Source organism: Cheilinus undulatus, linkage group 15, assembly GCF_018320785.1.
Source record: "Cheilinus undulatus linkage group 15, ASM1832078v1, whole genome shotgun sequence".
NCBI classification, from domain to species: domain Eukaryota; kingdom Metazoa; phylum Chordata; class Actinopteri; order Labriformes; family Labridae; genus Cheilinus; species Cheilinus undulatus.
This window is the reverse complement of record NC_054879.1, coordinates 4857573-4873371: the sequence shown is the minus strand read 5'-3', so window position 1 is coordinate 4873371 and position 15799 is coordinate 4857573. Positions and strand designations below refer to the sequence as shown.

General features: G+C 38.8%; 2 protein-coding genes across 10 annotated transcripts in view; one reads left to right on the top strand and one right to left on the bottom strand.

The window, feature by feature from the left end:
• Positions 1–3738, bottom strand: part of myo1b (myosin IB) — a 125568-nt gene extending 121830 nt beyond the window's left edge. For 6 of the 8 annotated variants that reach the window (XM_041807652.1, XM_041807654.1, XM_041807655.1 and 3 more), the window contains exon 1: positions 3494–3738. The gene's annotated coding sequence lies outside the window, so the exon portion shown is untranslated. The remainder of the gene's footprint in view (positions 1–3493) is intronic. The other 2 variants (XM_041807659.1, XM_041807660.1) reach the window with 1 other exon arrangement.
• LOC121522954 (basic leucine zipper and W2 domain-containing protein 1-A) lies at positions 3208–14200 on the top strand. Of its 2 annotated transcripts, none has more exons than XM_041807662.1 (12): positions 3208–3358; positions 5463–5536; positions 7231–7407; positions 7626–7720; positions 7833–7898; positions 8068–8203; positions 11517–11626; positions 11872–12042; positions 12323–12469; positions 12787–12925; positions 13123–13245; positions 13501–14200. In XM_041807662.1, the coding sequence occupies exons 2-12, from the start codon at positions 5473–5475 to the stop codon at positions 13530–13532; spliced, it is 1260 nt and encodes a 419-aa protein (XP_041663596.1). In that variant the 5' UTR covers positions 3208–3358; positions 5463–5472; the 3' UTR covers positions 13533–14200. The 2 variants fall into 2 exon arrangements, with proteins under 2 accessions (XP_041663596.1, XP_041663595.1); XM_041807661.1 differs by lacking the exon at positions 3208–3358 and adding an exon at positions 4674–4808.
• The last annotated feature ends 1599 nt before the right edge of the window (positions 14201–15799 follow it).

Below are 15799 nucleotides of genomic sequence, written 5' to 3'. Positions count from 1 at the left end.
TCCACATTCATAACATTACCAAAAACAAAGATACTGCTGTTTTTAAAGAGGGGGCTTTTGAGGCTTTATATTCCAGCACGAATAAATACAATTCCATTTTAACTGTTTTAATGAGAGTAATTATTTAGGTTAAAAAATGGTTATCACAGCTTAACTTTACAATGGGCCGTGATTTTGCAGACCTCCATGGGTTCCCGGTTTGGCTGGGCCCCACAAAACTCTCCCCTTTATCCCCCTTTAGGGGCGGCCCCTGCCACCGGGGGCTGACTCCACTAGCTGTTACAGAAGGTTTTCTGTATGAAACCAAATGAGAAAATGTACCTCTCACATGATTTATTACCTAATCAAACATTTTCCTAATCAGTTTAGGGTTCAAAAGCAATTTCCAAGCCTTCTGCAATACAGCATGACATTCATTTTGTCATTTATGGTCCCATCAAATTAGACAGTTTAGTAGAATATGCTCTTGGGAATGGCTACCTGGGACTGATGAGACACTGCCGCTGGAAAATGGTGAAACTTTGGATGAAAACAAAATCAGAAGTTTACAAAATGATCTTTGATCATCATTTAGGATCTATTCTTAGCCTTAACTTTGCATTAGTATACAGTAATTGGTCCTTACTGCTTTCCAGCAGACAACTTTGGTTGATGTACAACTGACTAACAAGGTGACAGCAACGAGTCTGCGTCACAATCGTATTTTCCCTCAGCAAACATGGAGCATTTAACTTTAACAACTATCTTTACAAAGTTCCAGCACAACTTCCCAGAGTCAGAGAACTGGTTTAAATCCTTAAAAGTGCTCTTACTTAGGAACACAAAGAGCAATCATACTGGAAAGTTTTACTTTCCTACAAATTATGGGGTTTGTTCAATTACAATATTAACACTCTGCTGTATGATCAGTTTACCAGCGACCTAGTAACTGCACACAGGAGAGAGAGGTTATAATTTTTAGTGTATTACAGCAGGACTGCACTCAAATGTTCCCCAGGCAGCTCTGCAAAAGCATCGTCAGCGTCGTCTGCTCAACAGGCAGTCTAACACTTGGTCTGGCGAGGTTTCCTTTAAGTGAATGGAGAAAGCAGCTGTACTGGTCTTAACAAAGTCAGTGAGATGAATCAAGAAGTACAAGGTTATTACTGTGCCTCTGAGGGGATACAGAAAAGTCAAGCTTTAGCTGTTAAGTAGCCAAGTGGAAAATGTTCTGAGTCAAACAGCCCTGGAGAAGGTTCTTTGTTTGGAGATTGAACTTTAAGTCTGTCAGTTTTGACCTTTTTGACCTCCTAAAATGTTGAGGTCCAGAGTTTAACATTGAGTCGCTGAATTTTACATTAAGACTTTAAATACTTCCTGGTTTTAAAATATCCTCCTGTAAGAGACTGCAAACTCAGTCTTTGATGTTTAAGTCTCTTCATGGTCCAGGCAGTGGTGCTGCACATGTGTGACCCTGTCTAATGTGTTGATTCAGGGCTAACACAAGACACACGCCTCACTACACTGAGCTGCATGGGCAGACAAGTGCAAACAGCATTCATCACCATGGCATTGGCTAGGGGACTTTGGTCCTCCACACACATTGCATTAGACACCAACATCACACCCCAAAGTGTTCATGAGTAGGCTTTTGGCACATTAAAGTAAGGCACTGGTGCAATTTAAACAAGGCCAGCCAACTAGCTCACGCTGAGGAGAGCCACTGCAGGGGCCAACAGTCCCACACTCCACCGCCTTCCAAGTCTGAGCTAAATGCTTGTTACTTTTTCCAGGAGTCCATCTGAAACTCTGAAGGCTTACACACACTACCTTTCACAGTCAGCTTACATCAGCGTACGTTTGATCAGTGTGTAATAAAGTTCCCATCTGGTTTCCCCAACTGAGACTCTGGCCAAGAGAGGCGGGACATATTTGTGGAGAACCACAAAAGAAAAGACAATCACTGAGAAGAAAAAAAGTAAGCTAATCCTTAGAGTTCAAAAATAGAACAACAGGTTTAAAAAGAGCAGGATTTAAAGGGAGAGTAAGCATGGCAACAGTGTTTTATCAACACAGCCTAAAGCAGACAAGCAATCGTGTTTAAAGCATAGCAAGACAGTGAGTGTGCAGCACCTTTAAAGAGAGTGATTATTCAGCACTGCCATTATGACTGTATTGTTAATGTATGGAAATGATTATAGCCTGGGGTTTACTGCATCATGCCAAAAAGGTTGGTAGGAAAAAAGTTAAAGTCAAGGTAAACTTTTGTTTAGACTTCAGCAGTTTCCACAGCCTTGACTCACAGCTTTAAAATCCTACCTCGGTTAATGTTTCCAGTCAGGAAAAGCACCTAATTTATACACAAAGTACGCCACGCTAAAGTATTACTACCATTCGGTGTCATTCCTGTGTTTTTCTGAACATATGGCGCTCCAAGAGGCACCCAGAAATTATTTTCTGCTTTTTACTTCCAATGCAATGATTTCATCTAGTTCTATCTGAAGTTATTTAGGTGTATTTTTATTATTGTAAACGTGGGAGTTCCCCTCTATGTCTAGTACAGTTTTTCCTTCCATAATGTATTCCTCTCCTTGCTGGATTGTGTAAGCTGAAGGCTGCATCCCACGGGGGATCCCAGCAGAGCAAAAGCAGGTCACCTCTGACAAGAAGGAACTTTAGGATGTTACTCATAGACTTACAGAGGTGAATAGTTTATTCATTCAGCCCGTGCTGAGCTGTAATTTATTCCAGTCAGCCACATTAAAATCTCTTAAAACCAGGGGCGTACTGGAGGGTAAACCCACCCTCAGTCAGTTCATCAACTTTAAAGGCTGACATTGATCTTTTTCTGTAACTACACATCCAAGTATATCCACAGATCATAGGAAGGATATAATTTTAATCAAGTCAGATGACACCAGATTGGAGTTTCCTTTTTCCATTTACTCCTACTGAATACCCATTTTAACATAGCTCAGGTAGGGATGCTTATTGAGCAGGATAGAGCGCTGAATAAGGTATATTTTCATATCATTCAGTGCACTCTAAACAGTGAAGTCTTAATATGCACAGAGTTGACACATCTGCCCCGTCTGCTGTTGGGATCTGCAGTGGTCTGACTCTCCTGAAGTACAAAGACAGGGCTTAAAGCCGCAGATGTGGGCAATTAGCGACCACACGTTCCATTAGCATTACTTAATGAGCCACGTTTTAGGAGAAGAGGGCAAAACTGAACTCGGACATGCTAGGACTTTGCAGCTATAGCATCGAATTTTTGACATTTCGCTCACAAAGATTTTTTTTTAGGAAAAAAAATCCCAACCCCCCTCCTGCACGAAGTGAAGAGGAATGAATGAGTTGGAAGCCGACCGTCTACACAGTATGTGAAGTTAACTTTTGGAGAAAAGTTGGTGCAAGTGGAACACTGAAACAAATATTAACACTAAGATAGGAAAATACACTGTTTTGTTCATCACCAGCCACAAATGCACGTAAATTAAGGTTTCAAACTTGCCTCTTTATCTCCGCAAGAGTTGCTCCCTCTCGTCCTAAATCCACTCTTCGGACAAAAGTAGGATCCCAGAGATGATTCCTGAAGTGTGGAGTGGCTCCTGAAGCCCTTCCCCGCAGTTTTTTTTTTTTTTAGTTTAAATCGGACCTGCTGTGCTGGATGAGGCTGTATGGGGCTCTCATCCGGATCTCAGCACTTTGAATGGAGCTGTGGATGGACTTGAGAGTGCAGGGTCCGCCGGGCGTAGGGAGTGGCTAGAGCGGCGTCTCTGGGCTAGTCCAGCGTCCCCTAATCACCTCCAGCGCGGGGGAGGTGGGGTTTTGCTGCTTTCACAGGTTGTCGGAAATGTTGCTTCTTTGTATATTTTTTGTGAAAGCCCCTTTCTTGAACCTGTCTGAATCTCGTTATCATAATGTTGATACAACGTTTTAACCTGCATTCAGAAGAAACGTAGCTTAATCTGAATCCCCCCAGTAAAGATTGTGGCATTCATGAAAAACATGATAGACTTTCCAAAAATATAAATTAGTTAAAGAAGGATGCTGGCAAATGTATGGGTTGGTAAGTCATGTTGGAGAAAAGTTTTCCCTTCAAAATGTAACAACATGTGTAGAAACAAAGGATATAAGCCAAAATGTTGCTCTCCTACATATAACCAAAGAAAAACTTGTTGAAAAACAGGACGGAAAAAGTCCAACGAACTTACTCAAAAAGTAAAAACTATTTACGAGCAGTACGTTAACGCAGCACGAAAGTTTTCCCTTCATCCCGTTGACGGATACACAATCCAACCGACAGCACAACATCCCCATCCTGTGTCTTAATGCTAGATAGCAGCGACTTGTTGACCCGCTGTTTAATAACTTTGATTCTGGGTTATTTTGTCGGTCATCAGGCAGAGTTATAACTGAGTTTTCACAGCTTGCTAACTGTTCCTGTAAAAGATTTTTTGGAGGGGTCGAACATTTCTTCTTTTCTTTGAGGCTACCCGCTAAAGAGCAGCACAGGGGGTTACTTTTAAAAGACTTCTTCTTTATTGCTTTACTTTATAAAGTAACCAAAGAAGAAGTGAGCCCTTCATGCTAAAAATGACCTCACTGCTGGTAAATGTATTGCGGTATTTTTTTCCCTACCAGTCTATAGTTTGTTTTGAACCGTTTTTGAACTGTACTCTCCCCACGAAAGTGTAATGACCCACCTATTCAGTCTAAATGCGCATGCGCCACAGTGCTAACGATTTCCTGCTTCTGATTATTGTGGAGTTCAGAGGTGTTAGGTTTTATTTCACGGATTGTTTTTGCTCATAAAGAGGATTTCGGTAAGATTTGTCTCTCCTTAGTCTAATGAAATAATACAAGCAATAATATTTCGGCTAATTGCGGAACATGTGTCGGAAAACAAAATAAAGCTCGTGCTAACTGTAGTTAGCTAACTGTTATGTTAGCCGGTGAAGTCGAACAATTTTACAATCTGTTGTGTCACCGTTTCTGCCATTTTGACAGTTCTTGGCCAGTTAGTCTTTCGTCAAAATGTCTTGAATAGGTCTACTTCAGAATAGTGAATTGTAAAAATGCTTTAAACGATATTGTTAGCCATCTTCGGCTAGCTTTTATCCTACTGTTACTTAAACGGTAGCTCTAATGTAGTTTGTATGTATTTAATGCATCCACTGCAAATACGATAACAGACTCTGACAAGTGCTTGACTTGTTTTACGTTGTGTTTTATTTGTTAATGTAGTGTTCCGTTACTTTACAGCTGCTAAGCTACGATTGTTTGCTTCCCTTGTGTGGTTTGTAGTATGATAATAGATGCCGCTGTCAAAATGACCCACAGCTTCGTTGTGAAATGAACTAAGGTGGTGACTGAAACAGTTTTCTAGCCATACATTAAGCTTTTATTGCTCTAATTTCTAAGCTGCAAAGATACTTAGAGTTTCCATGTCATAATCCTGCTTCCCCTTTCTCTTCCAGAGGGTCTTTTATGAGTAATCAAAGGCAGCAGAAGCCTACGCTAACAGGCCAGCGTTTCAAAACCCGAAAAAGAGGTGAGAGCCTTTCTAAAGTTTAACATATTTGCGCAAAAAGATGCTATTACATGCATCTGTTTCTGCCCTGCAGCAAATTAATAACCACTTAGGGGTCCTTTCCCCCCTCTGTCACCAAATAAGTGTAAATCTGTTGAGTTAGGTGCATGAGTATGAGTTTGGATAATCCTTGAAGACTGTAAGGCTGTGATAACGCGTGGCTCTGAAAATAATTTTCCACAGAAAACCTAAAAAAAAAAAAGTGAAAGTTGACCTCAGAAATGATCCATTGCATGTCACATAAATCTGTTTGTTTCCCACACTTATACAGCAGGCTTTTAATGTCAAATGAAATTGTCAGCCTTTATTTTTTGTCTGTTTTTTTTTTTTACATCTGATGTGTGCAAGAAAGAACATGCAAGATAAATTTTATGAATGCCGAGAAAGGGGATAAAATAGGTTTCAGACTTGAGTTTAACTTTTTGTCCCTGTACCAATATGATTTGGATATTTGTCAATGTTGAGGTCTCACTGAGTAATTGTGCAAAGAAACAAATTTTTGATTCAACATTTTTCCCAAAATATGATTTTTTTGCACATCATATCTTTTTTTTTGTCTACTCAATGAGACGCTATAAAATGTACTTAATTTTTATTTATTTAATTCAAGATGGATGTCAAGTTTCCAGGTATCTAATACTGGTATTCAGCAATGATATATGAATAAAATTATTATTATCACTTATTTATTTTTTTCACCCAACTGAAGTATCTCATCTTAGAATTTTACAATTTTCTATCTTTATCTTTAATGTTAATCATATTAAACTTATCCTTTTAAAGAGATAAATAAATTTATCCTTTTGCACTATCTCCTGTTCATAGCATAACACTTCTCTGTAAATAATTTGCTGCCTACAAGTGTACCATGTCACTTCACACAAACATGTCACTCTGTTTACTCTCGCTTACAGCAGATGTAAATTGTATATACGTACTGTCCCTTATTTAATAATTTACTTAAATTTATGTAGTTTATATTGTTCAATTCTACTCTATTGTATTTTTACCACCTGTTGTGCTGCTGCAATGCCAGAATTTCCCCTCTGGGGGTCATTAAAGTCTTATCTGTCTTATCTTAGAACTGCTTATTGTTGCATGTAGATTAGCTGGTATTTTAACAAATAGGGAGAAAAAAACGAACAGAGGATAATTTTTGCAAAACTAACAAAACAATTATCTGATGGATCTAAATCTTTGGGGGTGCAGGGGGGTATTTGATTTAGGTTGTAAGAGTTTCTAGCTCTAGCCCCAGTTACTTTAGAACTGAAGAAGCCTTTTGGGGAGAGACAAAAGGTCTTCAAAACCTCAATCAAGTCCCGTTGCCCCCCTTGATGAAGGTTTGGATAACTATGACCTGAATGAATGAGAACCTACGTGGACATCATCTGATGGTGTGACAAACTTCTGAAGAAGGTGACAACAGGAATAAAACGTTATGTCTTAAACTAGCTTTTTAAGCCAAATAACTACACAAGTAGTTTTTAAAAAATGGCAAAAATGAAAGGTGAAACCAAGCTCTCTGCGATCGTGGCTCTTGCAAAGGTATTTTTTCAACAATTTGGCTGTTCAGTTGAGCAGGGTTGAGTTAGACTGCTGTAAGGTTTTTATAAATGTCAAGATTAAACCCAAGTGAATTATTGACTTTTTCACAGATGAAAAGGAGAGGTTTGACCCCTCCCAGTTTCAGGAAAGTATCATACAAGGTCTGAACCAAACTGGCACTGATTTGGAAGCTGTCGCAAAGTTCCTTGATGCCTCTGGTGCCAAGCTTGACTACCGACGCTATGCTGAGACTCTCTTTGACATCCTGGTGGCTGGTGGAATGCTGGGTAAGAAGCATCAACTTTAAAGGGATCATATTTTATTTTAAAAGTGTATATTCTTTCAAAAAGATGTTATTTTTCCAATACAACAACTTTCCATGAAGAAAAACGTTCACGATCAGTAAAGTTAATGAACCCATTGAAAGAAACTCACACAAAGATCACATCTCATGAACCAGTAAGGCATACGACTCACAAATCTCTATGATTTATTTTCTTTGTAGCCCCAGGAGGAACCTTATCAGATGACGTGACCCCCACTGAGTATTGTCTCTTTAAAGCAAATGAGGACATGGAGACCATGCAGGCGTATGCACAGGTGAATGTACTAATGTTGTTCAGATTTCTCTGTTATAAACAGGAAGTTTAGAACATTTTATTGTTGTCAGCACAAATAAAGTAAATAAATAAACCTTTTTTGTGCCCTCTAGGTCTTTAACAAGCTCATCAGGCGTTACAAATACCTGGAGAAAGGATTTGAGGAGGAGATCAAAAAGGTTTGTCTTCTGCTGGAAGCACCTTTGCAATACCACATTGGTTTTTCAGGTCATAATTCTGAACCATGGACATTGTCTTTCAACAACAAAAAAACACATTCATATGAATATACTATATGTCTGACTCTATTCAGCCTACAGGATTGTGTTTATGTTTGTTCTTTGGCAGCTGCTGCTGTTTCTCAAGGGCTTCACAGAGTCTGAGCGCAACAAGCTGGCCATGCTAACAGGGATTCTGCTGGCCAACGGCAATCTCTCCGCTTCCATTCTAAGCAGCCTCTTCAATGAGAACCTCGTCAAAGAAGGTATGTAGTTTTCTTCCTCAAAGGCATTGTTAGGTTGTTTGTACCTGTGCAGACAGTCCATAGGCAAAAGAACAAGAAACAAAGAATGCATAGTTTGTACAAGGAAGAGAATATTCTTTAACCTCAAATTAAATTTAGAAAAAAGTTTGTCTTTTCTATATTTTCTTTACCTCTTTATTGGGATGTAACGATGCATCGGTTTAACACTGATGTTGGCTGATATCAACCCTCATTACAAGCATCAGTTATTGGCCAAATAATAAGGAATAAGCAGATATCCATTTCCAGCGTTTGTGTGTTGTGCCCAATCAATTTTGAGCTGTCATCTAGTATATCTAACTGCTGAATCAATTAAGATATTTTACTGGGAGGAAAAGTAGCCAGTCAGATAAACTCAAAAGTTGTTTTCAAAGTGAAACATGAGAGAGAAGCAATGAAAAAAAAGAGGATCAGCGTTGACTAAACTAAGTTAAACATCATCTTCCCTATGTTTCACAATCTTTTGAAACTGTGATTTAGATGTTTTAAAATGCAAGAAGCAGTATGTTTATTCCATCTAGCTCTATCTCTCATTTTCTTCTTCCCCACATTTATATTTAGAATTTAAAGTTTATGATTCTTTTCTTGATGTCTAACAGATATCAAATATTTTGAAGGGGAATGGCATGAATTTACATTCTAAGGGGTGCCCTTATTTTTACACTTACAGCCATTTTCCACTTTTACCATGTCTTGATTGTGATTTTTTTGTTTTTGTCTTTTTACACAAATAAACAATTGAAGAAAATATTAACCAACCTCTGTAGCTAAATTTTACTGGCAAAGTATGCAGGTATCCATACAACTTGATCCATATGTGCCCATACTGATATTTTGTACACAAGTACTTGCCTTTTTTACATAAACCTCTAAAGAAAAATTGATTTATATGAATCTCAAAGGATGGTATTGGAAGGATATGTTGAGAAAGGGGTCATCACTATTTGGACTAAAAATGTAATATACAGCCTACCTGTAGCCCATGTTTGCTGATCAGCAAACATGTGCAGGTCATTGAGCTGAACGGTATTGGATAAAAAACTTTTACTGCAGTGTTTTTTTCTTTAGTTTATATTGGGGTTTTGTTTTAAAACAAAAATTAAAGTATACCTGATAAAACCAGGTAACCAGGTGTGACAGCTGCAGCGCCATCTAGAGTTTAAAAGTGGAAATGAACGGCACACTGACATACATGAATGGGAACAAGTTGCTGCTGATAACAGGAAAATACTCATTTAAGAGTGCTGTTGTAGGCACTGTATCTGCAAGAATGTCAGATCTATTCAGGTCCTGTATCTGCTAATGGTATTATAAACAGTATGATGGGCTGTACTTTGATATGATGGCATGGCACGCTTTGATGGACAGTTCACATGAGAGTTTACAGAGCTGATTTTCGTAGTAGCAAGCACAGTTTACAAGTCGAATTTCCCGTTATATTTAAAGCACATCTGGTTAATAAAGCTGATTCCGATTGGGGTAAAAAATGCCTGAAATATAAATCCCAAGTGTTAGCTTTTTTTTTGTATTGGTAGCCTGCTAGCTGCCCTAAACTAATTACAATCTATCAAATGAATAAAACGATCATTATTATAACCACTGCGAGCCCCAAACCAATACCTGTGAAGATAATATCACCAAAATATAAATGTATAACCTTTTTGCACCCACTCCATAACCTCACCACACACACACACACACACACACACACACAGAACATCCTTTGTCAATGTTTTACAAACTACTTCCTTCAACACTCAAACAGACAGCCAATTACAGTGTGCCATGTCATCGTACATCTCACTTTAACAATGTACAGCCAATCATATTGCAAAATGTCACAAGTATATCTTACACTCCATCAGATCTGGTACTTGTATCTGTGACAGCAGCAGCAGCAGCAGCTTCACCTGCTGCCTGAACATTTTTACATGGAGGAGACACACAGACTCCAGGTGCGCAGTGCTCAGTCGTCTGACTGACTGCTGATGGTGATATTGCAGACCAAGGTTATAATAGTTTTGGATTTTTCATTAGTTTTTATTTCTATTTAGTTTTCACTTTCTGTGTTGAATTTCAGTTTAGTTTTTATTAGTTTTGACTGCTGGTTTGTTAGTTTGGTTTTTATTTTGCAAAAATGCTTCGTTTTAGTTTTGTTTTTATTAGTTTATTGTTTAAGTTTTTTACGGATAGATGTCGGGGCTGAGTAAGTTTCATACATTTTTAAAACATATTCAAACAAGCTACTCTTCACTTATCATTTTATTTACTTAATGACGATGTTTGAATACAACTCCAGCCATACTAAAACCAAAACAGACTAAAAATAGACTAAAACAAAGGATATTTTGTCTAAATTTTTATTTCATTTTAGTTAGTTTTGTAAGTGCACTATACAGTTTTAGTTGTCTTTTTTTGGTAATGCTTAGTTTTTTTTGTTTCAGTTAACTTAAAGGGTTTTTGAATTTTAGTTTTAGTTATTTAGGTAGTTTTAGTTAACTATAATAACCTTGTTGCAGACTTTTGGTTATAAAAATGGGGAGACTCACAGTAACTAACTTTGCACGTCCTGCAGTGTGACTATTGCATACATTGCCATCAGTTTGAAAACAGTTTACTGTTCAGCTCTAGTAGATAAATGTGAAAACATCTACAACTTGCATACTTGCTTGGCCTAACACCACTTAAAGTCAAAAGTTCCATATTCATCCACCACTAAAACTTCAGCTGATGGTTGACTTGGACTTATTTAAGACCTGCATGAGAGAAATAAACATTTTCTTTCAGAAAGGCTCTATAAATGAGGGTGTCATTAGTGGGAAAGATGCAGATGGTCCTGTCAAGTTTTGCTTCTTTTGACCAGATATTGACGGAATTTTCTTCTGTCTGTGAAACAAAAAAGAGACCTCAGAAACTACTGATGGCTTCATCTGTTTGGCACCAGATAGCAGGCCATTTGATTAAATGTAATATGACCCTTAAATCTCTTAATAGGTGGAAAGAATCTGTTGCTTATTTCACATTTAAGTACTTTATCTTTGAAATGATGTTCACTGAATTTATACTGCATTAAATATAGATATAGATTCATTCTTAATACACCTGGGGTCCAAACTAACTCTGTTGTCTGCATCACTGTTATTCAAGCAATGTTCCCGTTAAAACCTGTCTAATCGCATCCTGTGGAGTTGTTTACAAATGTATTACCCAGACCCAACTTTATCCTGGCAGGTCTGTTAGTAACAGCTGACTCAAAATTTCTGCATTTGTTCAGGTGTTTCAGCATGCTTTGCTGTAAAACTCTTCAAATCCTGGCTTTCTGAAAAGGACATCAGCTCTGTTTCTGCCAGTCTCCGAAAAGTTGGCATGGACAACAGGCTCATGGTGAGAATGACAACTTAAATTTTTCTTTTGAGATTCAAGATGCAATAAGGTACTGCTTTGTGTTTGCCCACTGTAAATAAAAGAGATTAATGGAAATTAGATGCATGTATTTTGCATGAATTTCCATGAGTTTTGAGCTGCTCTGGCATGCAAATTTCATGCAATTAATGAACAAAGGTCTGATAAATGCTTTATAAAGCTTGTCTGGCCAGGGCCTGCCTCAATATTTGACTGTGTTTTTTCAGGAACTGTTTCCTGCCAACAAGCGCAGTTGTGAGCACTTCTCTAAGTACTTCACAGATGCCGGGCTCAAAGAGCTTTCGGACTTTGCCAGAAACCAGCAGTCCATAGGGGCTCGCAAGGAGCTGCAGAAAGAGCTTCAGGAGCAGATGTCACGCGGGGACCCACTCAAAGATGTAAGTCTTGTTGGCTTTTCAGTTTCTTATACATTTACGGAGTCCCCTTCTGTTTATTGCACCACTGAGGGAGATCTCTCTTCTAAACCTGTCTCTTTTTATCATGAGGACTGCTGAAGAAAAGTATGCACAGAATCACTGAGAAGTTACTGAAATCCACTCATCATGAACATATTATCTGCTGAAAGTCTTCATAGCTCAGGATTTGATCAGCTACAGGCCTCACCATATGCTGCTTTGCAAATAATGTTTGTTCTGTCTGTGTGCTTGGGTCTTAAAGATCATTGCCTACGTCCGAGAGGAAATCAAGAAGAACAACATCTCTGAGCAGACCATGATTGGACTAATTTGGTCCAGCATTATGAGCTCTGTGGAGTGGAACAAGAAAGAGGAGCTGGTCACAGAACAAGCCATCAAACATTTAAAGGTAAAGGCTCCTCTCTTCATCCCTGACTTAGTGGCAGTCTTGAGCATGCACTGAGAAATTAGAGATCTAAAGAAACCTACGTATTTCCCTCCAAAATTGTGCCTGGGGATGCTTTAAAATCCAAGCCGCTATAGGCTTTGAACTTTAGAGAAATAACTGATTTACTAACCCAAAGCCTCTCCACCGGCAAGGTGGAAGTAAGAGAAATATATGGCATTTTTTACTGTCCTCTGTGAGGTCCAGAAACCTCCCACACTCTTCTTGTGTGAATGTAACATTTTGTATACAACTCTTATTTCTCTGTTCTGCATTCTCAGCAATACAGCCCACTATTGAAGGCATTTACCTCCCAGGGCCTCTCTGAACTGACTCTCCTGCTGAAGATCCAAGAGTACTGTTACGACAACATCCATTTCATGAAGGCCTTTCAGAAAATTGTCGTGCTGCTCTACAAAGGTGTGTCCTTTGGAACTGTGAGGCTTCTTATTTCACTCTCACAATGTTAGGAAAGTCAACTTAATTGTGGGAAGCTGGTGGTATGATGAAGACTGAAGCCAGATAAGAGATGCTGCTTTTCAACCTACATTCAGTATTTTTATTCAACTACAGCAGCATCATTTTAATGGAACGTGTATGTTTTCTCTTATTTAAAGCTGATGTTTTGAGTGAGGAGGCAATTCTGAAGTGGTACAACGAAGCCCACCTTGCCAAAGGAAAGAGCGTTTTCCTTGAACAGATGAAAAAGTTTGTTGAATGGCTGAAGAATGCAGAGGAAGGTAGGCACCTCACAGTCATCCTATGAGTCTGTGTTTTTCATTCTGTCTCACATAGCCATCCTGTAGGTTGTCAAAAAAAAAAGATGTGTTGTGCTGTATCTCATTTGAGCTGAATAACTTGCGGGTGTGTCTGATTTGCTCACTGTATTCGATGTCCTTTTTTCTGTCCAACTTCTTTGTGTAAATGACATTGGGGTAATCTCAGTGTGCATTGATGTTGGAGCAGAGTGCTGACTGGGGTTTTCTCTCTTCCAGAGTCTGAGTCTGAGGAGGAGGAGGCAGACTGAGGACCTCTAGCTATAACCACCATCTTGATTTGTATTTTTTACTTTAACATAGCATCAGAAGTCTGTCTTTATTTCTTTTTTTTTCCCCTTTTCTACTCCCTACCTCCTCATATCTAGTTAAACTGTAATGTAAGGGCTTTAAATTTTTATTTTTAACATGTTTTCCTTTTGAATCAATGCTTGTACTCTTCTTTATTCTCCTTTTGGAGCTGGTCACAGTGCCACATTTAGCTGAATAGATCATAACCCCTTTGGGGTAACAAAGAGGGACTTTTTTGGATAGATGGTTCCCTTTAAAATTAGTCAGTTTGGAGGCATATTTCACAGCTATTATATTTAGTCATGGAGCTCTTATTTCCCAGAGGCCCATCTGTGTAACCATGATATCTTTCTTCTCTGAAAGGCAAACTGTTTTGCAACTTCATTTCAAATTTCTGCCAATCATGTGACAGCCTTTCAGTGTTTGCCAGTTTTTAGATTCTGTCTGTTTTTGGTGATGCAGATGTGCCATTTAAACAGCAATGGTCATGATTGCATTGCCCCATGAAATGAAACTTAATTATTCCATACATCATCTGTAACAGAGCCATTTTAGCATTGTTATCTTTCTTTCTTTACCATACAGTTTGACTTTTTTAAAAGAAATGGAAATAAATGGTTTTCATTACCACTGTATTAACTGCTGTATTTTGCCACATCAAACAATTACTATGGTATGAGCATCCTTGGAAGAGGTGTAATGAGCAATTACAGGGAATTAGAACATCAGCTGTATATGCACAGCTAATGGAAAAGTAGAAATGTAGGTTCTTCCATCTGTTGTGTCACAGATCAACCTGTGTTCCATCAAAAATTTCCATTGGTTAAACTCTTGGAGACAAACCTAATCAAGTAATCAGGAAAGGCGGCGTTGCATGCGTGACCTGAGGTGCAAACAACCACCTCATTCACCTCGCTCCTATCCCACTTTAAATGGTAATTATGGCTCAGTCAGGCATGCAAAAATGAGAGTGAGATGGTGATTCAAGATGTTATGAAAACGAAGGTCCATGCACATTCATTACTACAAGTCATTTTACAAAGTCTAAAGAAAGCAGGCCACTCATATTAATGCTAGGCTGCAGAACACATTCAGAATTTTGAGTGCATATTTAACCTCATGTCTGACTGGTAAAGTTAGTCTGCCGGGAAACTTTTGATTCCCCCACCAACCCAAATTTCTATTTTTCATACTTTCTACATCACTAGGTTCAGGCTTCGAACAAGTATTGAAGCAAGACTCTTATCTTTTTCTGTGGAAAAGATTTTTCATGCATGCTTGACCACTTTTTGTATTGTTCCAGAGAAAATGTATTCACTCCAGCAGAAGCTATTATTCAGACAGTTGCCAAGGCCTTGAGCGCACTGGAGTGGTAATGGTTAGGAGTACAATACACAAGTAAATATTAAGCTGAATGACAAAACAAGAACCAGTCACACCTCAGCTCATAATAACTCAGCTACAATAAATGGACAATGTATACCACTGAAAATCAGCATGCATATTACAAATGAATCCACTGTAGTACAGCACTAAGAACATTATTGACTGATAATTGGTTTCACTTAGTACCAACAGATGGCAGTAAGTCCTTAAGAGAGGCCGCCTCATATTAAGTCCCACAGTTTTAAGAGTCAAGCTCAAACAGAAAATGCCATTTTAAAGAAACCAGACTAGAAAGTATTAGACACAGGCAGAACTACAAAGTATCTGACACAAGAATTTTCTCTACCTCCCTGTCCCTGGAGGATTTGTTTGCTTTTTGGTTTTATTTAGTCCTTCTAAAGAACATGAAACAGTTTGAGAGAGTGACAAGCCAGCAGGGGAAAACATGGCTGCTTTTAAGATTTGTATGTGAGAGCGCACGCACATTTTAAATGTGTGCAGTAGTGAATGGTAATGATGCCCCCCAACACCACCCCTTCCTGTGCAAAGCCCTGGCAATGCCATCTTGGTGAGACCGTTATCAGCAATGCCTGGTTTTACACCACCACACACACACACACACACACACAGCTCCTCCCTGCATGCCGTTTAGTACAGGCACTGAGCATGGCTCCACACAGGAGCAGGCTGTGGTATAATGAGCTGTGCACTCTGTGCCCTGACACATCTGTTTGTTTTGCACATTTGCCATTTTGCAGTTGCATATGCTGCTGGATACACAGTAGGTATTCCAAGGCTTACCTGTTTGTTTTTATGCAGGTGTATCTCAAGGCATGACAGG

Bases quoted from the DNA above. Each gene is read 5' to 3' on its own strand.
- LOC121522954 (XM_041807662.1), top strand. From the start codon at position 5,473: ATGAGTAATCAAAGGCAGCAGAAGCCTACGCTAACAGGCCAGCGTTTC. The intron at 8,204-11,516 runs GTATGTAGTTTT...GCATTTGTTCAG, and splicing joins TGAGAACCTCGTCAAAGAAG to GTGTTTCAGCATGCTTTGCT. The intron at 11,627-11,871 runs GTGAGAATGACA...GTGTTTTTTCAG, and splicing joins GCATGGACAACAGGCTCATG to GAACTGTTTCCTGCCAACAA.